This window comes from Peromyscus leucopus, chromosome 2, assembly GCF_004664715.2.
Source record: "Peromyscus leucopus breed LL Stock chromosome 2, UCI_PerLeu_2.1, whole genome shotgun sequence".
Classification (NCBI taxonomy): Eukaryota; Metazoa; Chordata; class Mammalia; order Rodentia; family Cricetidae; genus Peromyscus; species Peromyscus leucopus.
In genome coordinates, this window is record NC_051064.1 from 118,569,473 (window position 1) to 118,589,518 (window position 20,046).

Genomic DNA, 20,046 nt, shown 5'->3' on the forward strand with positions numbered 1-20,046 from the left:
GTCTGACCTTTTCTTTCTTTATTGTTAGGTACAACATAAAAATACATAAAGCACGAGATAGATTTTCTTGGGCTTCAAAAACTAAAAAAACTTTTTTTCTGCAAGTATAAAACATGAGTGTGCTCAGAACAGGGGTGATACCGCAGGCCAAAGGCAGCGGAGCAGGACGAGGATCCACTGCTCTCCCCTAGCCTGGACCTGGCAGGTTCTCTAGGAGCATCCATCTGTTCTACCCAAACAGCACTCCCCTCCCTCCGGTAGGGAGGAAACGGGGAAGCACAGTCATGAAAAGCTCCTTCCTCCGGCTCCAAACTGAGGAAGAGAACACATTTTCTCCCCTAGCTTTCCTGGGCCTGATGCCTCTTACCTTGGCATTTACCAAAACCCATCCAACTCAGTCCCTAACCAAAGCCAAAGGGGCCCAAAGTCTGCTGGGGAGGGGAAGAGGCTGGTGTGATACCAAAGAGATCTTTATTTGGAGTCATCACTGGTGCCGCTTCTTGCTGCTGATTTGCTTGCTAGCCTGTTCTTCCAGCTGCATGGCCAGGCGCAGGGCCTTGATGACTTCTGTGAGGAAGGGGAGGTGGCACACAAAGGGTTACTGGGCGTCGTGGAACCGCCTGGCCCTGCCCCTGCCTGCACTGCTAGGAGCCACAGGCCAGCAGCGCCGCAGCACCCCTGGGCGCGAGCTCACCTCGCAGGGCTGAGAAGTGCTTAGCCTGCTGAGCCAGGGCAGACTCTGCTTTGCTCACAAAGGTCTCCAAGTCGTAGTCGGGCTGATCGGTCATCTCAGAGAGTTCAAGCCAGCCTGGTCCTTGCTGCAACAGGAGAACCGAGTCAACTCACAGTGCGGTGGTGTATGCCCATAATCTCAGCCCTCAGAGGCAGGAGGATCAGGAGGTAGGGCTACCTGGACCCACATGTAGGAGAGAACTGACTCCTGACTCCTACAAGTTGTCCTTTGACCTCCATAACCTACCCACCCACCCACCCAATGTTTAAAAAAAAAAAGATCCCAGGAATTCAAGGACAGCCTGGGCTTCAAGAAACACTGGTTCAAAACAAACAGCAGTAACAAAACAGCGGAAATCCTTAGCTTGACCTTAGGCAGCAACCTTCCCTATGTCCAATAAATGACGTCACTGATCCTGTCTTTGTTGTTGTTTGGTTTTGAAACAGGGTTTCTCTATGTAGCCCTGGCTGTCTTGGATCTCACTCTGTAGACCAGGCTGGCCTCAAGCTCAGAGATCCTCCTGCCTCTGCCTTCTGAGTGCTAGGATTAAAGGCGTGTGCCACCACTGCCCAGATGATCCTGTTCTAAAGAGTCAGAAATTGGAATGACAACTTTCTCTCTCCCTCCCTTTCTTTGTGACATGTAGCCCAGACTGACCTGGAACTCACGATGTATCTAAGAGTGGCCTTGAACTCCTCAACAGTAGTGTTAGGCATGATGAGCCTCATGTGTAGTCTGGGAAAACAACCACTGAGCCCTACTGGCCCTATGTCTGAGATAGGTTCACTCTTTGTAACCCAGGCTAGCCTCCAACTCAGCCTCTCAAATACTGGGGTCACAGATTCGAGCCACCACACCTGGCTCTTTGGTTACCTCCTTTTCTCCCTTTCCTGGCATGAGCTGGGCATGGTGGCACACACCTGAAATTCTAGTGCTTGGAAGGTTGACAAAAGAGGACCAAGAGTTCAAGGTTTTATATATATGTAATATATATATTACTCTGTCTCAAAAACAAAACCAGGGGCTAGAGAGATGGCTTGGTGATTAAGAGAACTTGTTTTTCTAGAGGTCAATTTGCAGCATACTCATGGCAGCTCATTAACCAGTTCTAGAGGCTCCAACACCTTCTTCTGACCTCCTTGGGCATAGGCATAAAAACGGTACACCTATACAGGCAGAAACACTCTAACACATTAGACAAAAGACCCCAAACCGTGCTCTGACCACATCACCTCTTTGCTGAAGTCCCTCCAAAGGTTTCCCTGCATCATAATGAAATCTGAGTCTTTGGTATGAGCCAGATGTAAGGCCCGTCAGCACCAGGACCCCACTGACTGCCTTTATCCATCACCCTCTGTTTACAGCCTTTGCTTTGACTCAGTCAACTCTCACGTGTCCTGAAAGGGCCATGTACTTTGTCACAGTGGCCCAGACACAGCAGGGAGGGGGACATGTCTGCACAGCAGTCTCCTCAGTGACACAAGTTCTTTCCTTCTGCTTCCAGTCTGCCACCGACAGGAGACACTTCCCCACTTCCTCCCACAGCAGGCTCATAGCACAAGGAACATTTCCCACTTACTCGGTTCCATCTGATGCTGGTCCTGTGCTGCTGCTACAGAAGCCCACCACTTAATCCTCAAAGACAATACTGTGTCTTGCTCAGTTTAGAGACAGACAGGGAAACTGAGGCTCAGTGAGACTAAATGCCTTTCACAGGGAATGAGCTCACACCACAAGAGTGAGGTGCTGTGGTCTGTGTGTCACCACAGAGCAGGAACAGTCACTGAACAAACACCATGTCCCTCTGCACCCTCTGCTCAGCAGCACCAGGCCACAAGAGAGTGTCACAGGTGAGCAGGAGCAGTCTGGGGAAAGCCAGTCTCCCTGTCCCATCTCACCAGAGACCCACAGGAGTAAGCCCATGTTCCAGGAACAGGGCTGAGCTCTGAGGGCTGGGCAGGCAGGCCTGCCCATCCCTTCCTGGCTGGGACCAGTGTGCACCTGTATGATCTCCTTGAGCTCCTCCATGGCCCTCTCTTCCAGCTCCCTGATCTGAGTCATGGCTTCATTAAAGCTGGACATCTGGGAAGACAGCTCCTCCTCTTCCTTGTTGAACTGAAGGCCACAGCGGAGACAACAGTGTCAAGACTATGGCCCAGGGTCTATTTCAAAGGCACACTTGCCCCCCACTTCACCCCCCACTTACATCAACTGCCAGCGAGGCCCCATTAGAGCTGGCCTCCATCTCCTCTGTCTCCATTTGAGTCGGCTGCTCTCCGCTGGGCCCGCTGTGGGAGCTCAGCTCCTTGACTCTGAAGAAATAAGGTCCTTAATTTCCCAGCAGTCCCCGGGGCACTCACTACAGAAGTGCATCACCACTCAGATCACAAGCTTAGGGACCCAAGGGGTAAATAGCAGCCAGTCTTCAGTTCGGGACAGGTAACATAACCTGAGACTGACATGGAAAGACCCTCACATACTCTTTTATTGACTGAAGGGGACTGGGACAGACCTAGCATGTGGCTGAACTCCACACCTGGGATTTCCTGTTAAGGGAGGAAGTTCAGGGGTCACTGAGTACTCCAGCCACTTCCTGTCTCATTCTGCCATTCCCTTCTCCATCCCGCCTGGACGCAGGCCCTCATACCTGTCTGCGTATCTCAGCGTGTTCAACGTGTATTCACAGGAGCTTATGCCTGGTGAGATCATGGCAATCTGAGAAAGAGGGAACAGTGGTAAGAATCAAGTGAGGAATCAAGTGAGGGCACCAGGAACCCACTGCTCGGGCAGCTGCCAGGAGTGTCTGCCAATGGGACTGACATGGTAAAGCAGGACCCATAAAGCACTTGTGCACATAAAGCACCTTGTTCTGGGTATGTAAGGCACTTTCGTTGTTGCTAAAACTGACACCCTAATTTGACCCCTAGAACCTACACAGTGGAAGGAAGGAGAAGAGACGCCTGCATATTGTCCTCTGACCGCCACATGAGTACCATGACCTATATCCATGTGCATTTACATAATAAACAAATTTAAAAATAAAAAAATGGGCCAGGCAGTGGTGGCACACCTTTAATCCCAGCACTTAGGAGGCAGAGGCAGGCGGATCTCTGTGAGTTTGAGGGCAACCTGAGCTACAGAGTGAGTTCCAGAACAGGAGCCAAAGCTACACACAGAAATCCTGCCTCAAGGGCTGGAGTGATGGCTCAGAGGTTAAGAGCACTGGCTGTTCTTCCAGAGGTCCTGAGTTCAATTCCCAGCAACCACATGGTGGCTCACAACCATCTGTAATGACAACCATCTGTAATGAGGTCTGGTGCCCTCTTCTGGCCTGAAGGGACACATGCAAGCAGAACACTGTATACACAAATAAATAAATAATAAATAAATAAATAAATCTTAAAAAAAAAAAAAGACAGATCTCAAAGCTTGGTGGCCCCTGCTCAGATCACCCAGTCCATGAGGGGCTGCCTCAGAGAAGGGCTTAGGGACGGGGGTAAAACCCTTGGCAAGAGGAGTAAGAACTCTGGGTTCAATCCTCTACACTGTGGGGGGCTGGGAGGGGAGCAGTAGGACTAACTGATATTACTAGAGCTTAGACAGAGAAATTTATCCCTTCGTCATGAAAAGGCCCTGCTCATCACAGGCAGGGGTAAGGGTGTGCTCTGGGTGGTGGCGAATCTCACTGAGGTACCGAGCTCCCTGCCCAGAGCCAGGGCCACGTCTCCCTGGGAGGCAGCAGTCCTGGGTCTTCTTTCCCACTCACCATGCACGTCCTCGAGTTCTCGCCAATGAACGAGTCCCTCAGCACCTGGGTCAGCTTGCTCTCACGGAACGGGGTGTGAGCCTTGTTCTGTCCCAGCGCCCTGATGCACTCCTGTGGGGCAGCAGAAGTAACTGGAGGCCTCTTTCCACTTCTTATGCAGCCAACTCTCCCTCCCCAGCTGCCCTCCTGGCCACCGCCAGCAAGTGCCTGCTACCTTCAGAGCTAGGAGAGACTTGTTAATCTCTGCACCCTCCATGCGAGTCTGCCGGTCAGCACTAGAAGTGTCGGCCCCTCGTTCATTCCCTGCCAGATCTACCAAAGAGAATTTGCCATGTAATCTCCCTTTGGCTCGAAGAAGAATCTGGAAGCAGGCATGGGAGCGGGAGGAATTGGAGTTGGCAAACGTTTGTCCAGAAGTCCTATTAAAAGGAGGGGAAATGCAAAGAAAGGTTATAGACTTTGGGGACCACCACCCCAGGCACAGCAGTTAAAATCTGCAGTACAGGAGGGACAGGGATCATGACCCTAAGAAGTCCTGTATCTTCCTGCCTCTAACCTCTATTTTGCCCTCCAAGACAATGGCTCTTGACCTCATAGTTTTCAGGCAGCCAAATCAGTACTGGACTCGGTGCTCGGGCATTTGCCAGACTCGGTACTCATGAAGAGGAGGAGGAGCTGAGTCTGCTATGATGGTCCAGTCATACACCACTTGCCCAAACTTGAGGGCTCTTGCTGTGGATGGAGCCGAACAGTAGAGCACTTGCCCAGCATGTGAAGTAAAACTCTGGGTTTAATCCTCAACACTGGGAGAAAAAAAATCTGAGCCCCACAACTACCCACAGCTTACTGTACCATATCAGCACTGGCCTACATTTACACAGACACACCATGGTCTCATTCCTTCCAGCCCGGAACAGATTCAGGGCTGCTAACTTCTTCCACAGAGAAAACTAGGATCCCAGACCCCAGGCAAGAATGGCTGTGAATAAAGGCTGCCTTTGTTAGATTTAAGCTGCTCGGACTTTGTTCTTGAGACCCTGGGATTATCCACCCCACTTAAGGTAGAGGCTCTCACAGCACTTACCCTGCTGGGGTGAGAATAACTATGTAGAAAAAGAAATGCTCCCCACCCCTCGACTCCCCATGCCTGTTTGTGGATCTGAGGCCTCATTATCTGAACGAGGTATCACGAGTGGTTTCCCCTTCCCTCAACAGAACTCTGACCTGCAGGCGCTGCCCATGTTGAGCATCTTGATGACGTCATCGGCACAGTTAACCAGGTACTCCTGCAGTCCCACAACCTGCACCTGCTGCTTGCTGTCTTCGAGCACTCGTAACTTGGCCTTCTTGTTGAGCAGATCGAACACCTGTGGCAGGCATGGAGCACAAAGACGGGACCATGGGTGCTGGGTACCCTGCCCGACTCCTTCCTACAGAGTCTGCCCCAGCCTGGACAAGGGCCGGGAGCAGGAAAGGCAGAGCATGTGCTGACAGGTAACATAGCAAGACCCCGCTTTCCTGGTTCACACCCATGTCACCACTTTACAAGGTGTGTCACCCTGAGCATGTTACTGAGCTACTCCAGACTGGTCACTGTAAAGTCAAGACAGAAAAGACTAGAATAGCAGCTGGGTGGTGGTGGCGTGCGCCTTTAATCCCAGCACTTGGGAGGCAGAGGCAGGTGGATCTCTGTGAGTTCAAGGCCAGTCTGGTCTACAGAGTAAGTTCTAGGACAGCCAGGGCTACACAGAGACACCTTGTCTTGAGGGGGAAAAAAAGACTAGCAAGTGCTTAGCATATAACATCCCATTATTTTTATTGTTGAGGTCTTGCTCCACAAAAGGCAAGTCTACAAAAGCAGCCGAGACTAGAAGGTAAGAAGAAGAGAGAGGGAGGGAGGCGTGGAGGGTATGGATACGAGAAGACACAGGATGGGGAAGGAGGACATAAATAAAGGAAGCAGGGGGTCACGGGAGGGCAGCTCACACACAGGGAGCCTGGAAGAGGATATCTGCTCTCCTTATCAAGCTTGTCTACCACCTCACCTTCAGAGGAAAGGTCCACATACCAGGCAGAGTTGCCCCAAAGGCCTACAGCTAACAAGATGTCTGGCTTCAACCACTTCTAGCCATCTTTAAGGTTTTCGTCAGTTTACCTTCCCATTGTAGATCTCAAAGAATGTCACATAAACTTCCAGGTTTAAGTTCCGGTAGCGAGGCTGACTCTTCAAAAGGAAGACATCCCGGGCTGGGAGGGAGAGCCTGGTAAGTAAGCAGCTTTCCACACCCAGTCCCTACATGGAAAACAGTTTACTTACAAGCCATTGCGTAGATCCCTTTAGATGCATTCTGAGATTTTCCAGACAGGTCTCCACCCATTGTCTGCCAAAGGAAACAGCACATGACCACAGCGTACCTGGGCACAGCTGGCTGGCTCTACCCCCAGCGGGCCACCCCAGAGCCAGGAGATGGACCTGCTAAACCCGCTCTTCATCTGGCATGGCCAGTGTCTAGTGACGGGCATCTGTAACGCCCGTCCCAAGAACTTCCTGCTGCACTGTACGAGGCTTCCTCTGCCAGACTGAAGTACTCACGTGAGTCTTCCCACTGCCTGTCTGCCCATAGGCAAAGCAAGTTGCTTTTCCCCCTTCAAAAATCGTCTGCACCAGTGGCCTTGCTGTGAACCTAGGAGAAAGGATGGAGAAGAGGGAAGGGCATTTGTGTGGCTATTCCTTCATATCCAAGAGGGATTGGCGATGGAAGCCCCCACTGATACTCAGCACATAGCTGATGTTTAAATCACTGATTCTTTTTTTGTAGAGGGGTAGAACCCAGGGCCTAGACATGCCGGGCAAATACTTCACTACTGGGTTGACCCTCAGTCAAGTCCTTTATATAAAAGGGCCTAATGCCTGCATGTTACTTGCATATACTTTTATGTATCTCTAGAGTATTTGTATCCTAATTAAATGTAAACATGCTGGGCAGCGGTGGCGCATGCCTATAATCCCAGAGCTTGGGAGACAGATGCAGGTGCATCTCTGTGAGTTCAAGGCCAGCCTGGTTTACAGAGTGAGTTCCAGGACAGCCAGTGCTACACAGAGAAATCCTGTCTTGAAAAATGAAAACAAAAAAAACAAAAAAAAAAACAAAAAAAAAAAGAATTAAATGCGAGTGGCATACTGGGACAGATCTGAAGTCACCTGAGTGTGCTAAACTCATTTAGGTAATGAGGTTGTTGCATAAGCCATTGGAAGATGCAATCTCAGCACTTGGGAGGCTGAAGCAGGACTGTCACGGTTCAAGACCATCTGAGAGTAACATACACATCTAAGCTAGCCTGGGCTACAGAAGATTTTGTAACAACAACAAACCACTAGGAGAAGCCCTGGCACCTACCCATGAGCCTGACTGCAGTGGGTAATAGGTCATTCACAAGTGACTAAGAGTGGGCTGCTGCAGCTTAAAAGGTGACATGACAGGTCCCAGTGGGCCTTCTGGTTATGGGGCCAGAGCTCCTTGATCAGAGAGCTGCCCAATAAACACAACCGCTGTGGGATAATGCTCTTGTACACTGTAGAGACTTGTCACTCGGACTGGTTTAATAAAACGCTGATTGGCCAGTAGCCAGGCAGGAAGTACAGGCAGGGCGACCAGACTAGGCGAATTTGGGGAAGAGGAAAGGTGGAGTCAGGAGTTGCCAGCCAGACACAGAGGAAGCAAGATGAGAAATGCCACACTAAGTACCAAGCCACGGGGCTAAACATAGGTAAGAATCATAGGTTAAGTGTAAGAGCTAGTTAGTAATAAGCCTGAGCTACTGGCTGAGCATTTATAAGTAATATTAAGCCTTAGAGTCAATTATTTGGGAAGCAGCTGCTGGGTATTTGAGAATAGGCAGGCAGGACAGAAACTTCCGCCTACACCCAACAGGCCAGGGAGGAGGGAAAGAGCTCAGAGTCTGATGTCAGAAAGAGAAAATATGGGGGGGGGGCCTTATGAGGAAGAAAAAACATTAAAGGGGACTAACCTGTAGACAACTTCATTTGAAGCTGTTTCATCGAAGGCAAAGTCGAAGTAGAATGCCTGGTTCTCCAGATACTTTGTCAAGTCCACTTTCAATTTGGGTTCATGCACAAAGAGGAAACACTTGCTGGGAACAGAAATCACATCGATTTCTTTCTTGGCCAGTTCTGCAGAAGGAGAAGATTTCAGGGGCTACTCCCTGAACATGGGATCTTCCTCTCAGTTAGCCAGATGCTTCTGACTGAACAGCTCACCTTGTTTATTCAGTGGGCGCTTCCTAACACAGACACAGATCCTGTGTTCCTCAATCTGCAAGAGGATGAGAGAGGAGACAGCCAAAGCGAGGTCAGCACCAAAACAAACACCCTAACCCCTCTCTTGGCCCTAGCAAGGGACAATGAGCTCTCATACTAGGACCCAGAGTCCCGTTAACCATTCTAGGGTACAAGAAAGCTGGCCTGAATTCCTCCTGGCTCTCTCACTCGCTACCTTCAAGCCCGCAGCACTGCTTTCCCAGCCTGAAGCAGGGAGTCTCAGCTGAGCCTTAGCTAAAGCTCTCACTAAAGTATTTAAAAACAACAAACAAACAAACAAAACAAAACTAGCTGACGCTGGGCAGAGGTGGCGCACACCTTTAATCCCAGAACTTTGAAGGCAAGGGCAAGTGGATCTCTGGGAGTTTGAGGCCAGTCTGGTCTACAGAATGAGTTCCAGGACAGCCAAGACTACACTGAGAAACCCTATCTTGAACAAAACAAAACAAAACAAAAACAACTAGGCTCCGTAGGTAAAGGCACTTCTGTCAAGCCTGATGCTCTGAGCTCCATCCCTGGAACCCACATGACAGGAGAGACCCAACTCCAGTAAGTTGTCCTTTGGCCTCTTCATGTGGGACATGGCACACGCACACTCGCACAGAATGTGTTTTGTTTTTAAAAAGGCCAAGTTTCACAGCATATACCTGTAATTCCAGCACACACTGAGACTGTCTCAAGAGGTGGGAAAAAAAGAAAAACCAAAAAAACCAAAACCCAAAAAACTAGCCAGGGAGATGTGTCAGCAGGTAAAGGCAGATTCACTGCACCAAGCCTGATGACCCGAGTTCAATCCCCAGGACCCACATTTCTGCGGGCTGCAGGATTATACAGTAAGAAATTCGGCCACCATGATCAAAAACACTAATAACAGGCAATGTTGGAGAGGATGTGGAGCAAAGGGAACACTCCTCCACTGTTGGTGGGAATGCAAGCTTGTACAACCACTGTGGAAATCAGTATGGCTGTTTCTCAGAAAATTGGGAATCGATCTACCTCAAGACCCATCCATACTACTCTTGGGCATATACCCAAGGAATGCTCAATCATACCACAAAGATACATGCTCAGCTATGCTCATAGCAGCACCATTTGTAATAGCCAGAACCTGGAAACAACTTAGATGCCCGTCAATCAAAGAATGGATTAAGAAAATGTGGTACATATATACAATGGAGTACTACTCAGCAGAGAAAAACAAGGAAAACATGAAATTTGCAGGCAAATGGATGGAACTAGAAAATATCATCCTGAGTGAGGTAACCCAAACCCAGGACAAACATGGTATGTACTCACTCATAAGTGGATTCTAAATATAAAGCAAAAGACAATCAGACTGCAACCCACAGAACCAGGGAGACTACATAGCAGGGGGGACCCTAGGATGACTGTGGCTTATAATAAATTTTGGTTTTACTCAATTACTGGGCAAGCCTCAATGAAACATTTCACAATTAGGGTAAGAATTTATACTGGCCGGGCGGTGGTGGCGCTCGCCTTTAATCCCAGCACTCGGGAGGCAGAGGCAGGCGATCTCTGTGAGTTCAAGCCAGCCTGGTCTCCAAAGCGAGTTCCAGGAAGCTACACAGAGAAACCCTGTCTCGAAAAAACCAAAAAAAAAAAAAAAAAAAAATTTATACTTCAACAAAAAAAAAAAAAAAAAGTAAAAAAATTCACACATAAAAAGCGAACCACACCGTTGCAACGCTATAATAGAAAAGACAGCATTTGTAGTTAACAGCTGGACTACCAAGTGAGTTCCAGAAAAGGCGCAAACTACACAAAAATGTCGAAAAACAAAAAAAAACAAAAAAAAAAAAAAAAAAAACAAAACAAAAAAAAAGGCGAACCCACTAGAGCCAGGGTCCTGGCGGAGGACTTAAGCACAGAACAGGAGGCTTATTGGTGTCACTGCCTTTGGAATGAGTTGGCTGTTTCCTGCTGTGAATTTCTTGTGTGGAGCCCTAAGCTTTTCCCCATCTATTACAATTTTGGGATTTATTCCCATAGCATAGCAATGTTTTGATCATTTACTGGGCACAAATTCTCCCACGTGCTGGGTGAGTCCCCCTCCTCCTACATGCCCCTCTTCCACTCCCTAGGACCTCCAGTGGGAGAATTTAGTCATGAAGTCAATAACCTTGGTTCCCACAGCCTAATCTCTGCTCTGTTCCCTGTGACAGAGACTAGAAGCCAGCTCCCTGCAATTACCCCACTTGGCAGGACATGTGGTCAGGAAAGGAGTCTTTCAAACAGATCACATTGGGACCTTCAGAGATAAAGGGACATTCAAGCCATTTGATTCTAGTCCCTCCTGCTTATGGAGAGTGAGTGCCCTAAATTCTCGCAGTTGACTTGACAAAGTGCTAACCTCAGCTACTTCCAGCTTTACCCTAAACTGGATATAGAAATTTACCCAGGAAATTTACTGCTGGTGTCCTAACCCTGAGAGATAACAACAACAACAAAAAGAACAACACTAGCCACTGCTTATTTACCCAGTGCAGGAATCAAGTCGCTCCCTTCTTGCGGGCGGCATTTAGAGACAAGTCCGGCGGTGTGGTTTGGGCGGCTGGAATTCATTAGGCTCCAGACCTTGTACCACATGCTTTAAATTCCCCTCATTCTAACGCTTGGGTGATAGATGTAAATTGTTGATCTAAAGAAGTCCCTTTCAGTTAGCTACAATGGCCAAAGTGTTGGCGCAAATCAGACTCCACAATTTTCTTCCACAGTATGCCGGTCGCCATAGCAACCTTGATGCTCTTGGCAGTTGCCAGGCCCGGTGGGCAGGGGAACCGTTGATGGCTGCGCCCTTACTCACCCTTCTTTCCTGTTTCTCACTAACCTCTAGTGTAAATACGCACACCTACAACTGTAGAGCACGCGCGAACGTCCTCGGAACTGAGAAGCCTATGAAATCAGCCTTTCTGCCTCACAGCGTTGCCCGGACAACCCTTCTAGCCACGCCTCCCCGGAACCATGAAAATGCTGAGGATGTCACTCCAGACAGGTCCTATCTGCTTTTTGACCCTAAGAAGATTCTAGCGCTGTAACTTTGCGATTACCAGAGAATTGCCTTTGTTTGTGTATGTTTATATAAACTGAAAAACCTTACAGCTAAGGGAAAAAGAAATCGGTACAAAGAAGCACGGAGTGAGAGATGAATTTTTTGCCCTCAGATCCTTTGAACCGTACAAGGGGTGTAGCCTTTCCTCTGAACCCTGAGAGGGCATTTGAGGCTCGTCCTCAATAGCTCTCGATACCACATGGTAGAGAAATGACTCCTGCAAGTTGTCCTCTGACTTCCATATGGGAATGTGTACAAGCACCCTCCTCAGGGTATAAGCAAACATCATTTAAAGACACTTTTAACTGGATGTAGTGGCATGTACCTGTAATCCCAGCACTTGGGAGGCAAGTTCCAGGCCGGGCAGATCTACATAGTGAGATCCTTTGGGTTTTTTTGTTTGTTTGTTTTTCGAGACAGGGTTTCTTTGTGTAGCTTTGCGCCTTTCCTGGAACTCACTTGGTAGTCCAGGCTGGCCTCGAACTCACAGAGATCCGCCTGCCTCTGCCTCCCGAGTGCTGGGATTAAAGGCGTGCGCCACCACCGCCCAGCAACCCTTTGGTTTTTTAAACATGGACAGATATTGTGCCTGCATGTATGTCCGTTTATTCCAAGAGCAGTGCCAGTGGATGCCAAGGGGAGGAATTATAGCTGCCTGTGAGCCACCATGCGGGTGCTGGGAACTCCACCCAGGTTTTTTTTTGAGGAACAACAAGTACTCTTAACTACTGAGCCATCTCTCCAGCTCTGAGACACTGTCTTGAAAAGTGTTGGGGGGCCCACCAGGGATATGGCTCAGTGGGAGACTGTGTGCTCAGATATACGGGAGTCCTGGATTCAACCCCCAGAAACACACACACACACACACACACACACACACACACACACACACACACACACAGAGATGGGGGATGGGAGGAGACGAATATACACAGGAAGGGAGGGGAGGGAAAAAAAGAGAGAGCAACCTAAAACTCTTCAGACAACACTCAAGAGTGAATGAAGATCCCAGCACGCCTTTCCCTCGTCCCTCAATGTCCTTCCCCATCCTGCTCAGGGAAGAGGCAGAAGAACTTCCAGGTATACTCACAGGATCAGTCACAGTAAGTGGGTGACATTCCATAGTAACCCGAAACTCCTTAATCATCCGGGCAAACTCCCAGTTTGGAAAGCTGCTGTCATATTCCTGTTTGAGGCAAGAGGAGCACAGGGCAGACTGTTAAGGTGGGAGCGCTCTAGACCCAGAGACCCCAGGCAGCAGCGGCTTCACAGCTGAGGGCCTCAGCCCTGGCTCTAGTCTGAGAAGCCAGGCAGGGGCCCTGGAGAGCAGGATTGTCAGGGGAGGTCAGGCATGCACCAGGGACAAGAGCTGCTTTCCACATCTTAGGAGGCAAAGCAGCAGAATGTGTCTCCTCAGATCAATTACCCAACTAAGGCGACTCCGCTGCCATTGCTTCTACCCTGTATGGTAATACAGGTTACAGGGGATGGAGGGAGGCAAGCAGGTGTGCCCAGCAACAGGACTGCATCTTGTGAGCACAGGATGGCTTCCCCAATCAGCATCAAATATGGCTCATTGGCACATCTTCAGATAATTTTTGAATTATGCATTTATTTTCTGAATTCTGATAAGAAGTGATTAAACTTCTGGATATCAGAACTGGAGCCTTAGAAATCCCAGGGCCAGCTATGTATTGGCTGCTTGTCTGCCAGGGTGCCTGTCCTGAAACTCGCCCGCATCTCCCAGGAGTCACCTGAGCTCGCTTTATTCTTATTTCCGAGTTCTGGGCCCTCTTCTCTTCCCGCTTGTTCTTCATTTTTTCCATTTCCTTCACAATACATGATTTCCTCCGAACTGCGGGGAAAGGAAGTCGCTCTTTACTCACCTGCTTCTGTTACTGTCTGGCGAGTCCGCTGACTCTGGGCTTCCGTAGAAATAGGTCTCCCTTCTCTAGACTCTTGTTTTTACTTCTTTATTTTGTTTTTGATTGTTGTTGTTTTTTCAAGATAGAGTTTCTCTGTGTATGTAGCCCTGGCTGTCCCAGAACTCACTCTGTAGATAGACCAGGCTAGCCTCAAACTCAGATCTGCCCTCCTCTGCCTCCCAAGCGCTGGGATCAAAGGTGCGTACTACCATGCCTGGCCTTTATTTGTTTATAAATTAGTGTGTGTGTGTGTGTGTGTGTGTGTGTGTGTGTGTGTGTGTTTGTATACACGCTCATGCCACTCCATACACGTGGAAGTGGGGATAATGTTTGGAAGTCAGTTCTCCCCTCCTACCATGTGGGATCTGGAAATTGAGATCAGGTCATCAGGCTTGGTGGCAGGCACCTTTGACCTGCCGGGCCACCTCACTAACACAGCCTACGCCCTTTTCTAGAGTTTTATCTGACTCTTGGATGGACGAGTCCATGAAGTACTGACTGGGCCAATGTGAGGTCAGAGCAACAATCACACCACTCTGGTTTTGACCTAAGCTCTATGCTTCTGCAGCTATTTTCTCTAGAATCAAAATGAGGCAGGGTAGAGAGATTGCTCACTTGCAAAAGACCAACGTTTGATTCCCAGCACCCACCTGGTGGTTCACAACTATCTATAACACAAGCCCTAGGGAATCCAATGCCCTCTTCTGACCTCCACTGGCATCGGGTATGCACACAGTGCACAGACACACGTGCAGGTAAAACACTCATACACACAAAAATTAATAAACCTATATAAAAGAAAAAAAGTTTGAGGCCAGCCTGGTCTACAAAGCGAGTTCCAGGACACCCAGGACTGTTATACAATAAAAAACCCTGTCTTGAAAAACAAAACAAAAAAAGGTAAGATATCCCACTTCATTTTCAAAAGGACTCTGGGCTGTTTATCAAGAATTTAGCTTGCCGGGTGGTGGTGGTGGCGGCGGCGGCGGCGGCGGCGGCGGCGGCGGCGGCGGCGCACGCCTTTAATCCCAGCACTCGGGAGGCAGAGCCAGGCGGATCTCTGTGAGTTCGAGGCCAGCCTGGGCTACCAAGTGAATTCCAGGACAGGCGCAAAGCTACACAGAGAAACCCTGTCTTGAAAAACCAAAAAAAAAAAAAAAAAAAAAAAAAAAAACTCAGCTATGAATACATCTCACCTATGGCAAATGGCTTCTGCCAAACTTGTGTGTGTTGTGACAGACTCAGTCCATAACCAAAGGATAACCCACCTTCAGGGGCCAGGCAGGCCCAATGTTAACTACCCATGCCAGAGCAGAGGAGCACACAGCTCAGCGTGTCTACCTGAATTTCCAGGGTTTGCAGAAGACATGCTTCGGGTGGGGTGGGCTTGCTCTTCTGTCTCCTCGCTGACCATCGACAGTGGTAATTCTGTCACTGCAGGGCAGGAGGGCCTAGGGAAGCCCGCTGTGGGAGAACAAGAGTCACTGGAGAAGCAGACAGCAAGAGCAGCTGGCCTAACTTGAGACTCAACAGGTCATGGACAACCGTGGGCTCTTCCTCTTACCCCCAGTCCAAATTCAACCACCATTCCAGCCAAGGACTGCACCTGGGGTCAAAAAGCCTTAAACTGAATATGAAAGCAGAACTTTAAAAATAATTTTAAACTGAGTCAGGTAGCTCCCACCTGTAATCCCAGCATTTGGGAGGCTAAGGGAGAATGATTTCTACAAGTTCAAGGCCAGGCTAGGGTGCACAGTAAGTCCCAGGATATCATAGGGTACAGAATGAGAAGAGACCCTGTCTCAAAAGAACAAACAGCAGGGCGTAGTGGTACACAAGAGGCAAGTGGATCTCTGAGGTCAAGCCCAACCCGGTCTGCAGATCAAGTTCCAGAGCTACAGAGTAACCCTGTCTTAGAAAATAACAGTTGTTTTGAGACAGCATATCACACAGCCTAGGCTGGCCTCGAACTCAGCATGGCTGGACTGAGGTTGACCTCGTATGGAATCACCCTGCCTCATAAGTGCTAGAATTGCAGGCGGGGTCCACTAGGTTCCACTACATCCAGTTTCATGTGGTGCTAGGATGGAGCTCAGAGCTTTGTGCATGCTGGGCAAGCACTCTGCCAACTGAGCGACAATCCTAACCCCTAAAGTGGTTTTTCAACTAGATGTGTGGATGGAGATTTTGTGAGACAGTGTATCATTATGCTTTAAGTATTAATCTAAATGAAGGTAAGTGAAAGGCTCATGACCAGGTATGAATGTATCAAGGCATGGTAGATTGTTATCGTACATTTTTGTGGTGTTTTGGTCTGGTTGATTTTTTCAGTTTGAGTTTTTGTTGTTGTTCTTGGTGTGTGTGTGTATGTGTGATCGGAGACAGATTTTCACTCTGTAGGCTAGGCTGACTTCAAGCTCATGGCAATCTCTTAAGTACTGGTATTTTAGTGGTGAGCAACCACAGTCACCTAGTTCACTGAATCAATATAGTTTGGAGAAGTCAGAAAGGGCTGGCCTAGCCCAAAAAGCCATGCTTGGGTCAAGTCTGTAGAATCAGGCCTCTGACGGCTTTCCCTCCATGACAAGCCCATCCTGAACCCCTCAGGAGCCCTGGGAAATCCAGCACGGCACACATAAAGCATGAGGAGCTGCTTTAGGGCCGTATACAGGGAGAACACACCGATTACTCACTGGTAACTGAAAACTGCTTCCGTGAGTTTGTAGCCACAGGCAGCTCTACCTCCATTTCATTCTCCTGAGTGGCAATTCGAACCTCTGGGACAGTGGACATGCGAGTGGACCGGCTTCGAAGACCTAAGGTCAGAGGAGCGCACAATAGGGTGAGCTAAAGCAGCGGGGGAGGACACAGGCAGGCCGGAACCTAGCCACCCGGGCGCAAGCCCGGAAGCAGCGGTAAGGCCAAGCACCGCTATCCCCAAACTCATTTGTGGGGGGTCTGTAGATCTAGGTGCTCCTGGGGGCAAGGATATCTCCCTTAAGAGTATTTGTCTTGGGCTGGCCATATAGCCCAGTGGTTGAAGGCTTATCTAGAACGTTCGTGGCCTTGGTTTAATCCCCAGTACAGGGGCAGTAAGGGGAGAACAAAATAAATAGAAGGACCTACAGAAAATCTAAAATAATTTCTGGAGAGAAAGACCTATTCTAAGTCTTTTTTTTTTCTTCCGGTTTTGAGACAGGGTTTCTCTGTGTAACAGCCCTGGCTGTTCTGCAACTCTATGTAGACCAGGCTGGCCTTGAACTCACAGGGACTCGGCTGCCTCTGCCTCCTGAGTGCTGGGATTAAAGGTGTGTACCACCACCACACAGCCTATTTTTCTAGTCTTGATGGGAAAAAAAAAAGAATCCTTTTTCAGGATTCATTTTTTGGGGGGTGGAGAGATGGCTCAGGGGTTATGAACACTGGACAGTGGCTGCTCTTCCAGGACCCTGGTTCAATTCTCAGCACCCACATGGTAGCTAGTACCCTTTTGTATTCTAGCCCCAGGGAAACTCTTGTCCTCTGTAGGCACTACATGGATATAGTGCACAAACTTATATAAAGGCAGGCAAAACAGTCCCACACATAAAACCTCAAAAAAAAATTAAGATTCACTTTTGCTGGGTGGTGGTGGTGCACACCTTTAATCCTAACACTCAGGAGGCAGAGGCAGGTGGATCTCTGTTGAATTTGAGGCCATTCTGGTTTACAAAGCAAGTTCCAGGATAGCCACGGCTACACAGAGAAACCCTGTCTTGAAAAATCAAAAATAAATAAAAAGTAAACATTTTTTTTCAAGTCAAGTTAAATGGGCGGCTCGTGCCTACAATCCTAACACTTGTGAGAAGGACGAGACAGTAGTTCTGCAAACTGGAGGTCAGCCTGGGCTACATTGAGAACCTGTCGCCAGCCCCTCCTCCAAACCCCCTAATTTTGTGTTTCACGAACGACAGTAATTCTGCAGTCTTGTCTTCATCCCACGTGTGTCCATGACTTTGCAGAGGGCACTCCCCAGGCACTGTATTTCTCCTCTGTCACTTCCCCTTAATTTTTGAGACAGTGTCTCTCTGGACCTGGAGCTTACCGTTTTGACTGGCCTGGCCTGGCAAGCCAGTCCCAGGGCTCATTTTGTTTCTGCCTCACCAGCACTAGGTATCACAACACATGTCATCACACCTGTTTTTTTACACACGTAATGGGGAATCGGAAATAAAGCTTCACACTGACATGGCCGAGCAGTTTCCCCCAGACACCTCTCCAGCCCTCGTTCCTACTTTGGACTCACAGACACACTTAAGGAGCTCCAGGGCTGGGAGGAGAGGACAGCTCAGTGGCGGAGCACAGACGCCTTCAGCCCAACCCTCAGCAAAGGAGACAGAGCCAGGTTTGGTAGCTCTCTATAATCCACGCACTTGGAAAACTAAGCAAGAAGATTGCTCAGACTACGGGTTGAGGCCAGCCTGGGCTCTGTAGTGAGTTCCAGGACAGGCTGAACCAGAGATTGTTTGTCAAACAAACAAAAACACCACCAAAACCAGGGCTTGAGATGGCTCAGCAGTTAAGAGAGAGAACGTACTGCTCTTCCAAAGGGCTGGAGCTGGGTTCTCAGCGCCCACATTAGGTGGCTCACAATGGCGTCTAACTCCAGCTCTCGAAGGACCCAGCACCTCTAGCCTCCCTGGGCTCCTGCGCTCTGTAGCACATACTCACACACACAGAGCATTTTAAAAAATAATAATATGAATCTAAAACAACAAAAACAACACAGCACAATAGCTCATCTGGTAAAAGCACTTGCTGCACCAACCTGGCGGCCTGACTTTGATCCCCAGAACCCACGGTGGAAGAGAACTGACTCCCAAAAGTTGGGAGTACTGTGGCATGTGTGTGAGCATGTACACAAAATCAAGCAAGACCAACCGGGAAAGCGTCCCTATCCCTTGAGGACATGCACTGGAGCGGAATCAGCGCCCTTCTTGCAGACTGTGTTAAGCATGTCTATGGGACCATGGTGAACATGGAGCTCAAGAGAACAACTTGGTGTCTCCCCCACACATGCCCCCCCCAAGACCAGGTTTCTCTGTGTAGTTTTGTTGCCTGTCCTGGATCTAGCTCTGTAGACCAGGCTGGCCTCGAACTCACAGAGATCCACCTGGCTCTGCCTCCCGAGTGCTGGGATTAAAGGCGTGCGCCACCACCGCCCGGCTACAACTTGGTATTTTTAAGATGGAACTCAGGTTGTCAGGTTTATGTAATGTGATTTTGCCTGATGAACTATCTCACCAGCCTTCTTGCTTTTTAAATTTTTAGTTATTGCCTGGTCTCCAAAGCGAGTTCCAGGAAAGGTGCAAAGCTACACAGAGAAACCCTGTCTCGAAAAAACAAAAAACAAAACAAAAACAATTTTTTTTTTAGTTATTATGAATGTATCATCTTTTTTTTTTTTTCTTCAAGATAGGGTCTCACTATATAGCCCTGGCTGTCCTAGAACTTACTATATAGATCAAACTCAGAAATCCTCCTGCTTCTGTCTCAAGAGCTGGGATTAAAGGTGTACACCACCTCCCCCAGCTTCTTTATTTTTGGGGGGGATGGTTTCTTTCTATAGTCCAAGGCAGCTAGAATTTTCAATCCTCCTGTTTCAGCTTCCTGTGAGGATCATAGCCACACATCATTTGCTCTTCTAAATAGCCCAAAACTATTATCTATGCTCCTCACAGCCTCAATGCAAGGCTCGTGTTCTGAGGGAAGAAGTCGGTCTCCTCTGTACCAGACTCTGGTCTATAGAACAAGTGTTTAGGCCAGAAAACAAATGCCTGAAATGTACAATTCTCTCAGAGGTTAAGTGTAGGTTGGATTCTTCCTCACACAACAAGATGACTGAACAAAGGATAGAACTCAGCTTACACAGAGTCACATGCAAGGAGTCTACTTTGGCGTCCACTCAGCCCTAGGAACCTCACCCACAGCAAACACCATGACAACAGCCAGTCACTTACCTTCTTTGGGAGCTGGGATTTTGGAGTTGACCGATCTGCGTTTTTGCTTCTGAAAAACAGAACAAATTGCCACAATATATGGCTTTTTATCAGTCCTTAGGGTCCTATCATGAGCCTGCGTACTGTGACAAGGCCCCTGGGCAGTCCCAGACCGAAATCAGCAAAAAGGTAACACAAGTGACTCTTCAGGGACAGCAGCTGCAGTCAGATGACA

The 20,046-nt window shown here is 48.7% G+C and overlaps 1 protein-coding gene across 4 annotated transcripts in view; it reads right to left on the reverse strand.

The window, feature by feature from the left end:
* The window catches only part of Kif2c (kinesin family member 2C), a 33,849-nt gene continuing 13,803 nt past the window's right edge, over positions 1-20,046 (reverse strand). For all 4 annotated transcript variants that reach the window (XM_037202861.1, XM_028893207.2, XM_037202859.1 and 1 more), the window contains 18 exons: positions 19,833-19,881; positions 16,527-16,649; positions 15,175-15,297; positions 13,663-13,763; positions 12,999-13,094; positions 8,779-8,833; positions 8,529-8,691; positions 7,093-7,183; positions 6,817-6,880; positions 6,655-6,746; positions 5,724-5,866; positions 4,714-4,918; positions 4,500-4,610; positions 3,381-3,448; positions 2,940-3,045; positions 2,735-2,848; positions 695-818; positions 1-567 (listed from right to left, as the gene is read on the reverse strand). In XM_037202861.1, coding sequence (XP_037058756.1) covers positions 485-567; positions 695-818; positions 2,735-2,848; positions 2,940-3,045; positions 3,381-3,448; positions 4,500-4,610; positions 4,714-4,918; positions 5,724-5,866; positions 6,655-6,746; positions 6,817-6,880; positions 7,093-7,183; positions 8,529-8,691; positions 8,779-8,833; positions 12,999-13,094; positions 13,663-13,763; positions 15,175-15,297; positions 16,527-16,626 — 1,839 coding nt within the window. In that variant the 5' untranslated portion in view covers positions 16,627-16,649; positions 19,833-19,881 and the 3' untranslated portion in view covers positions 1-484. The remainder of the gene's footprint in view (positions 568-694; positions 819-2,734; positions 2,849-2,939; positions 3,046-3,380; positions 3,449-4,499; positions 4,611-4,713; positions 4,919-5,723; positions 5,867-6,654; positions 6,747-6,816; positions 6,881-7,092; positions 7,184-8,528; positions 8,692-8,778; positions 8,834-12,998; positions 13,095-13,662; positions 13,764-15,174; positions 15,298-16,526; positions 16,650-19,832; positions 19,882-20,046) is intronic.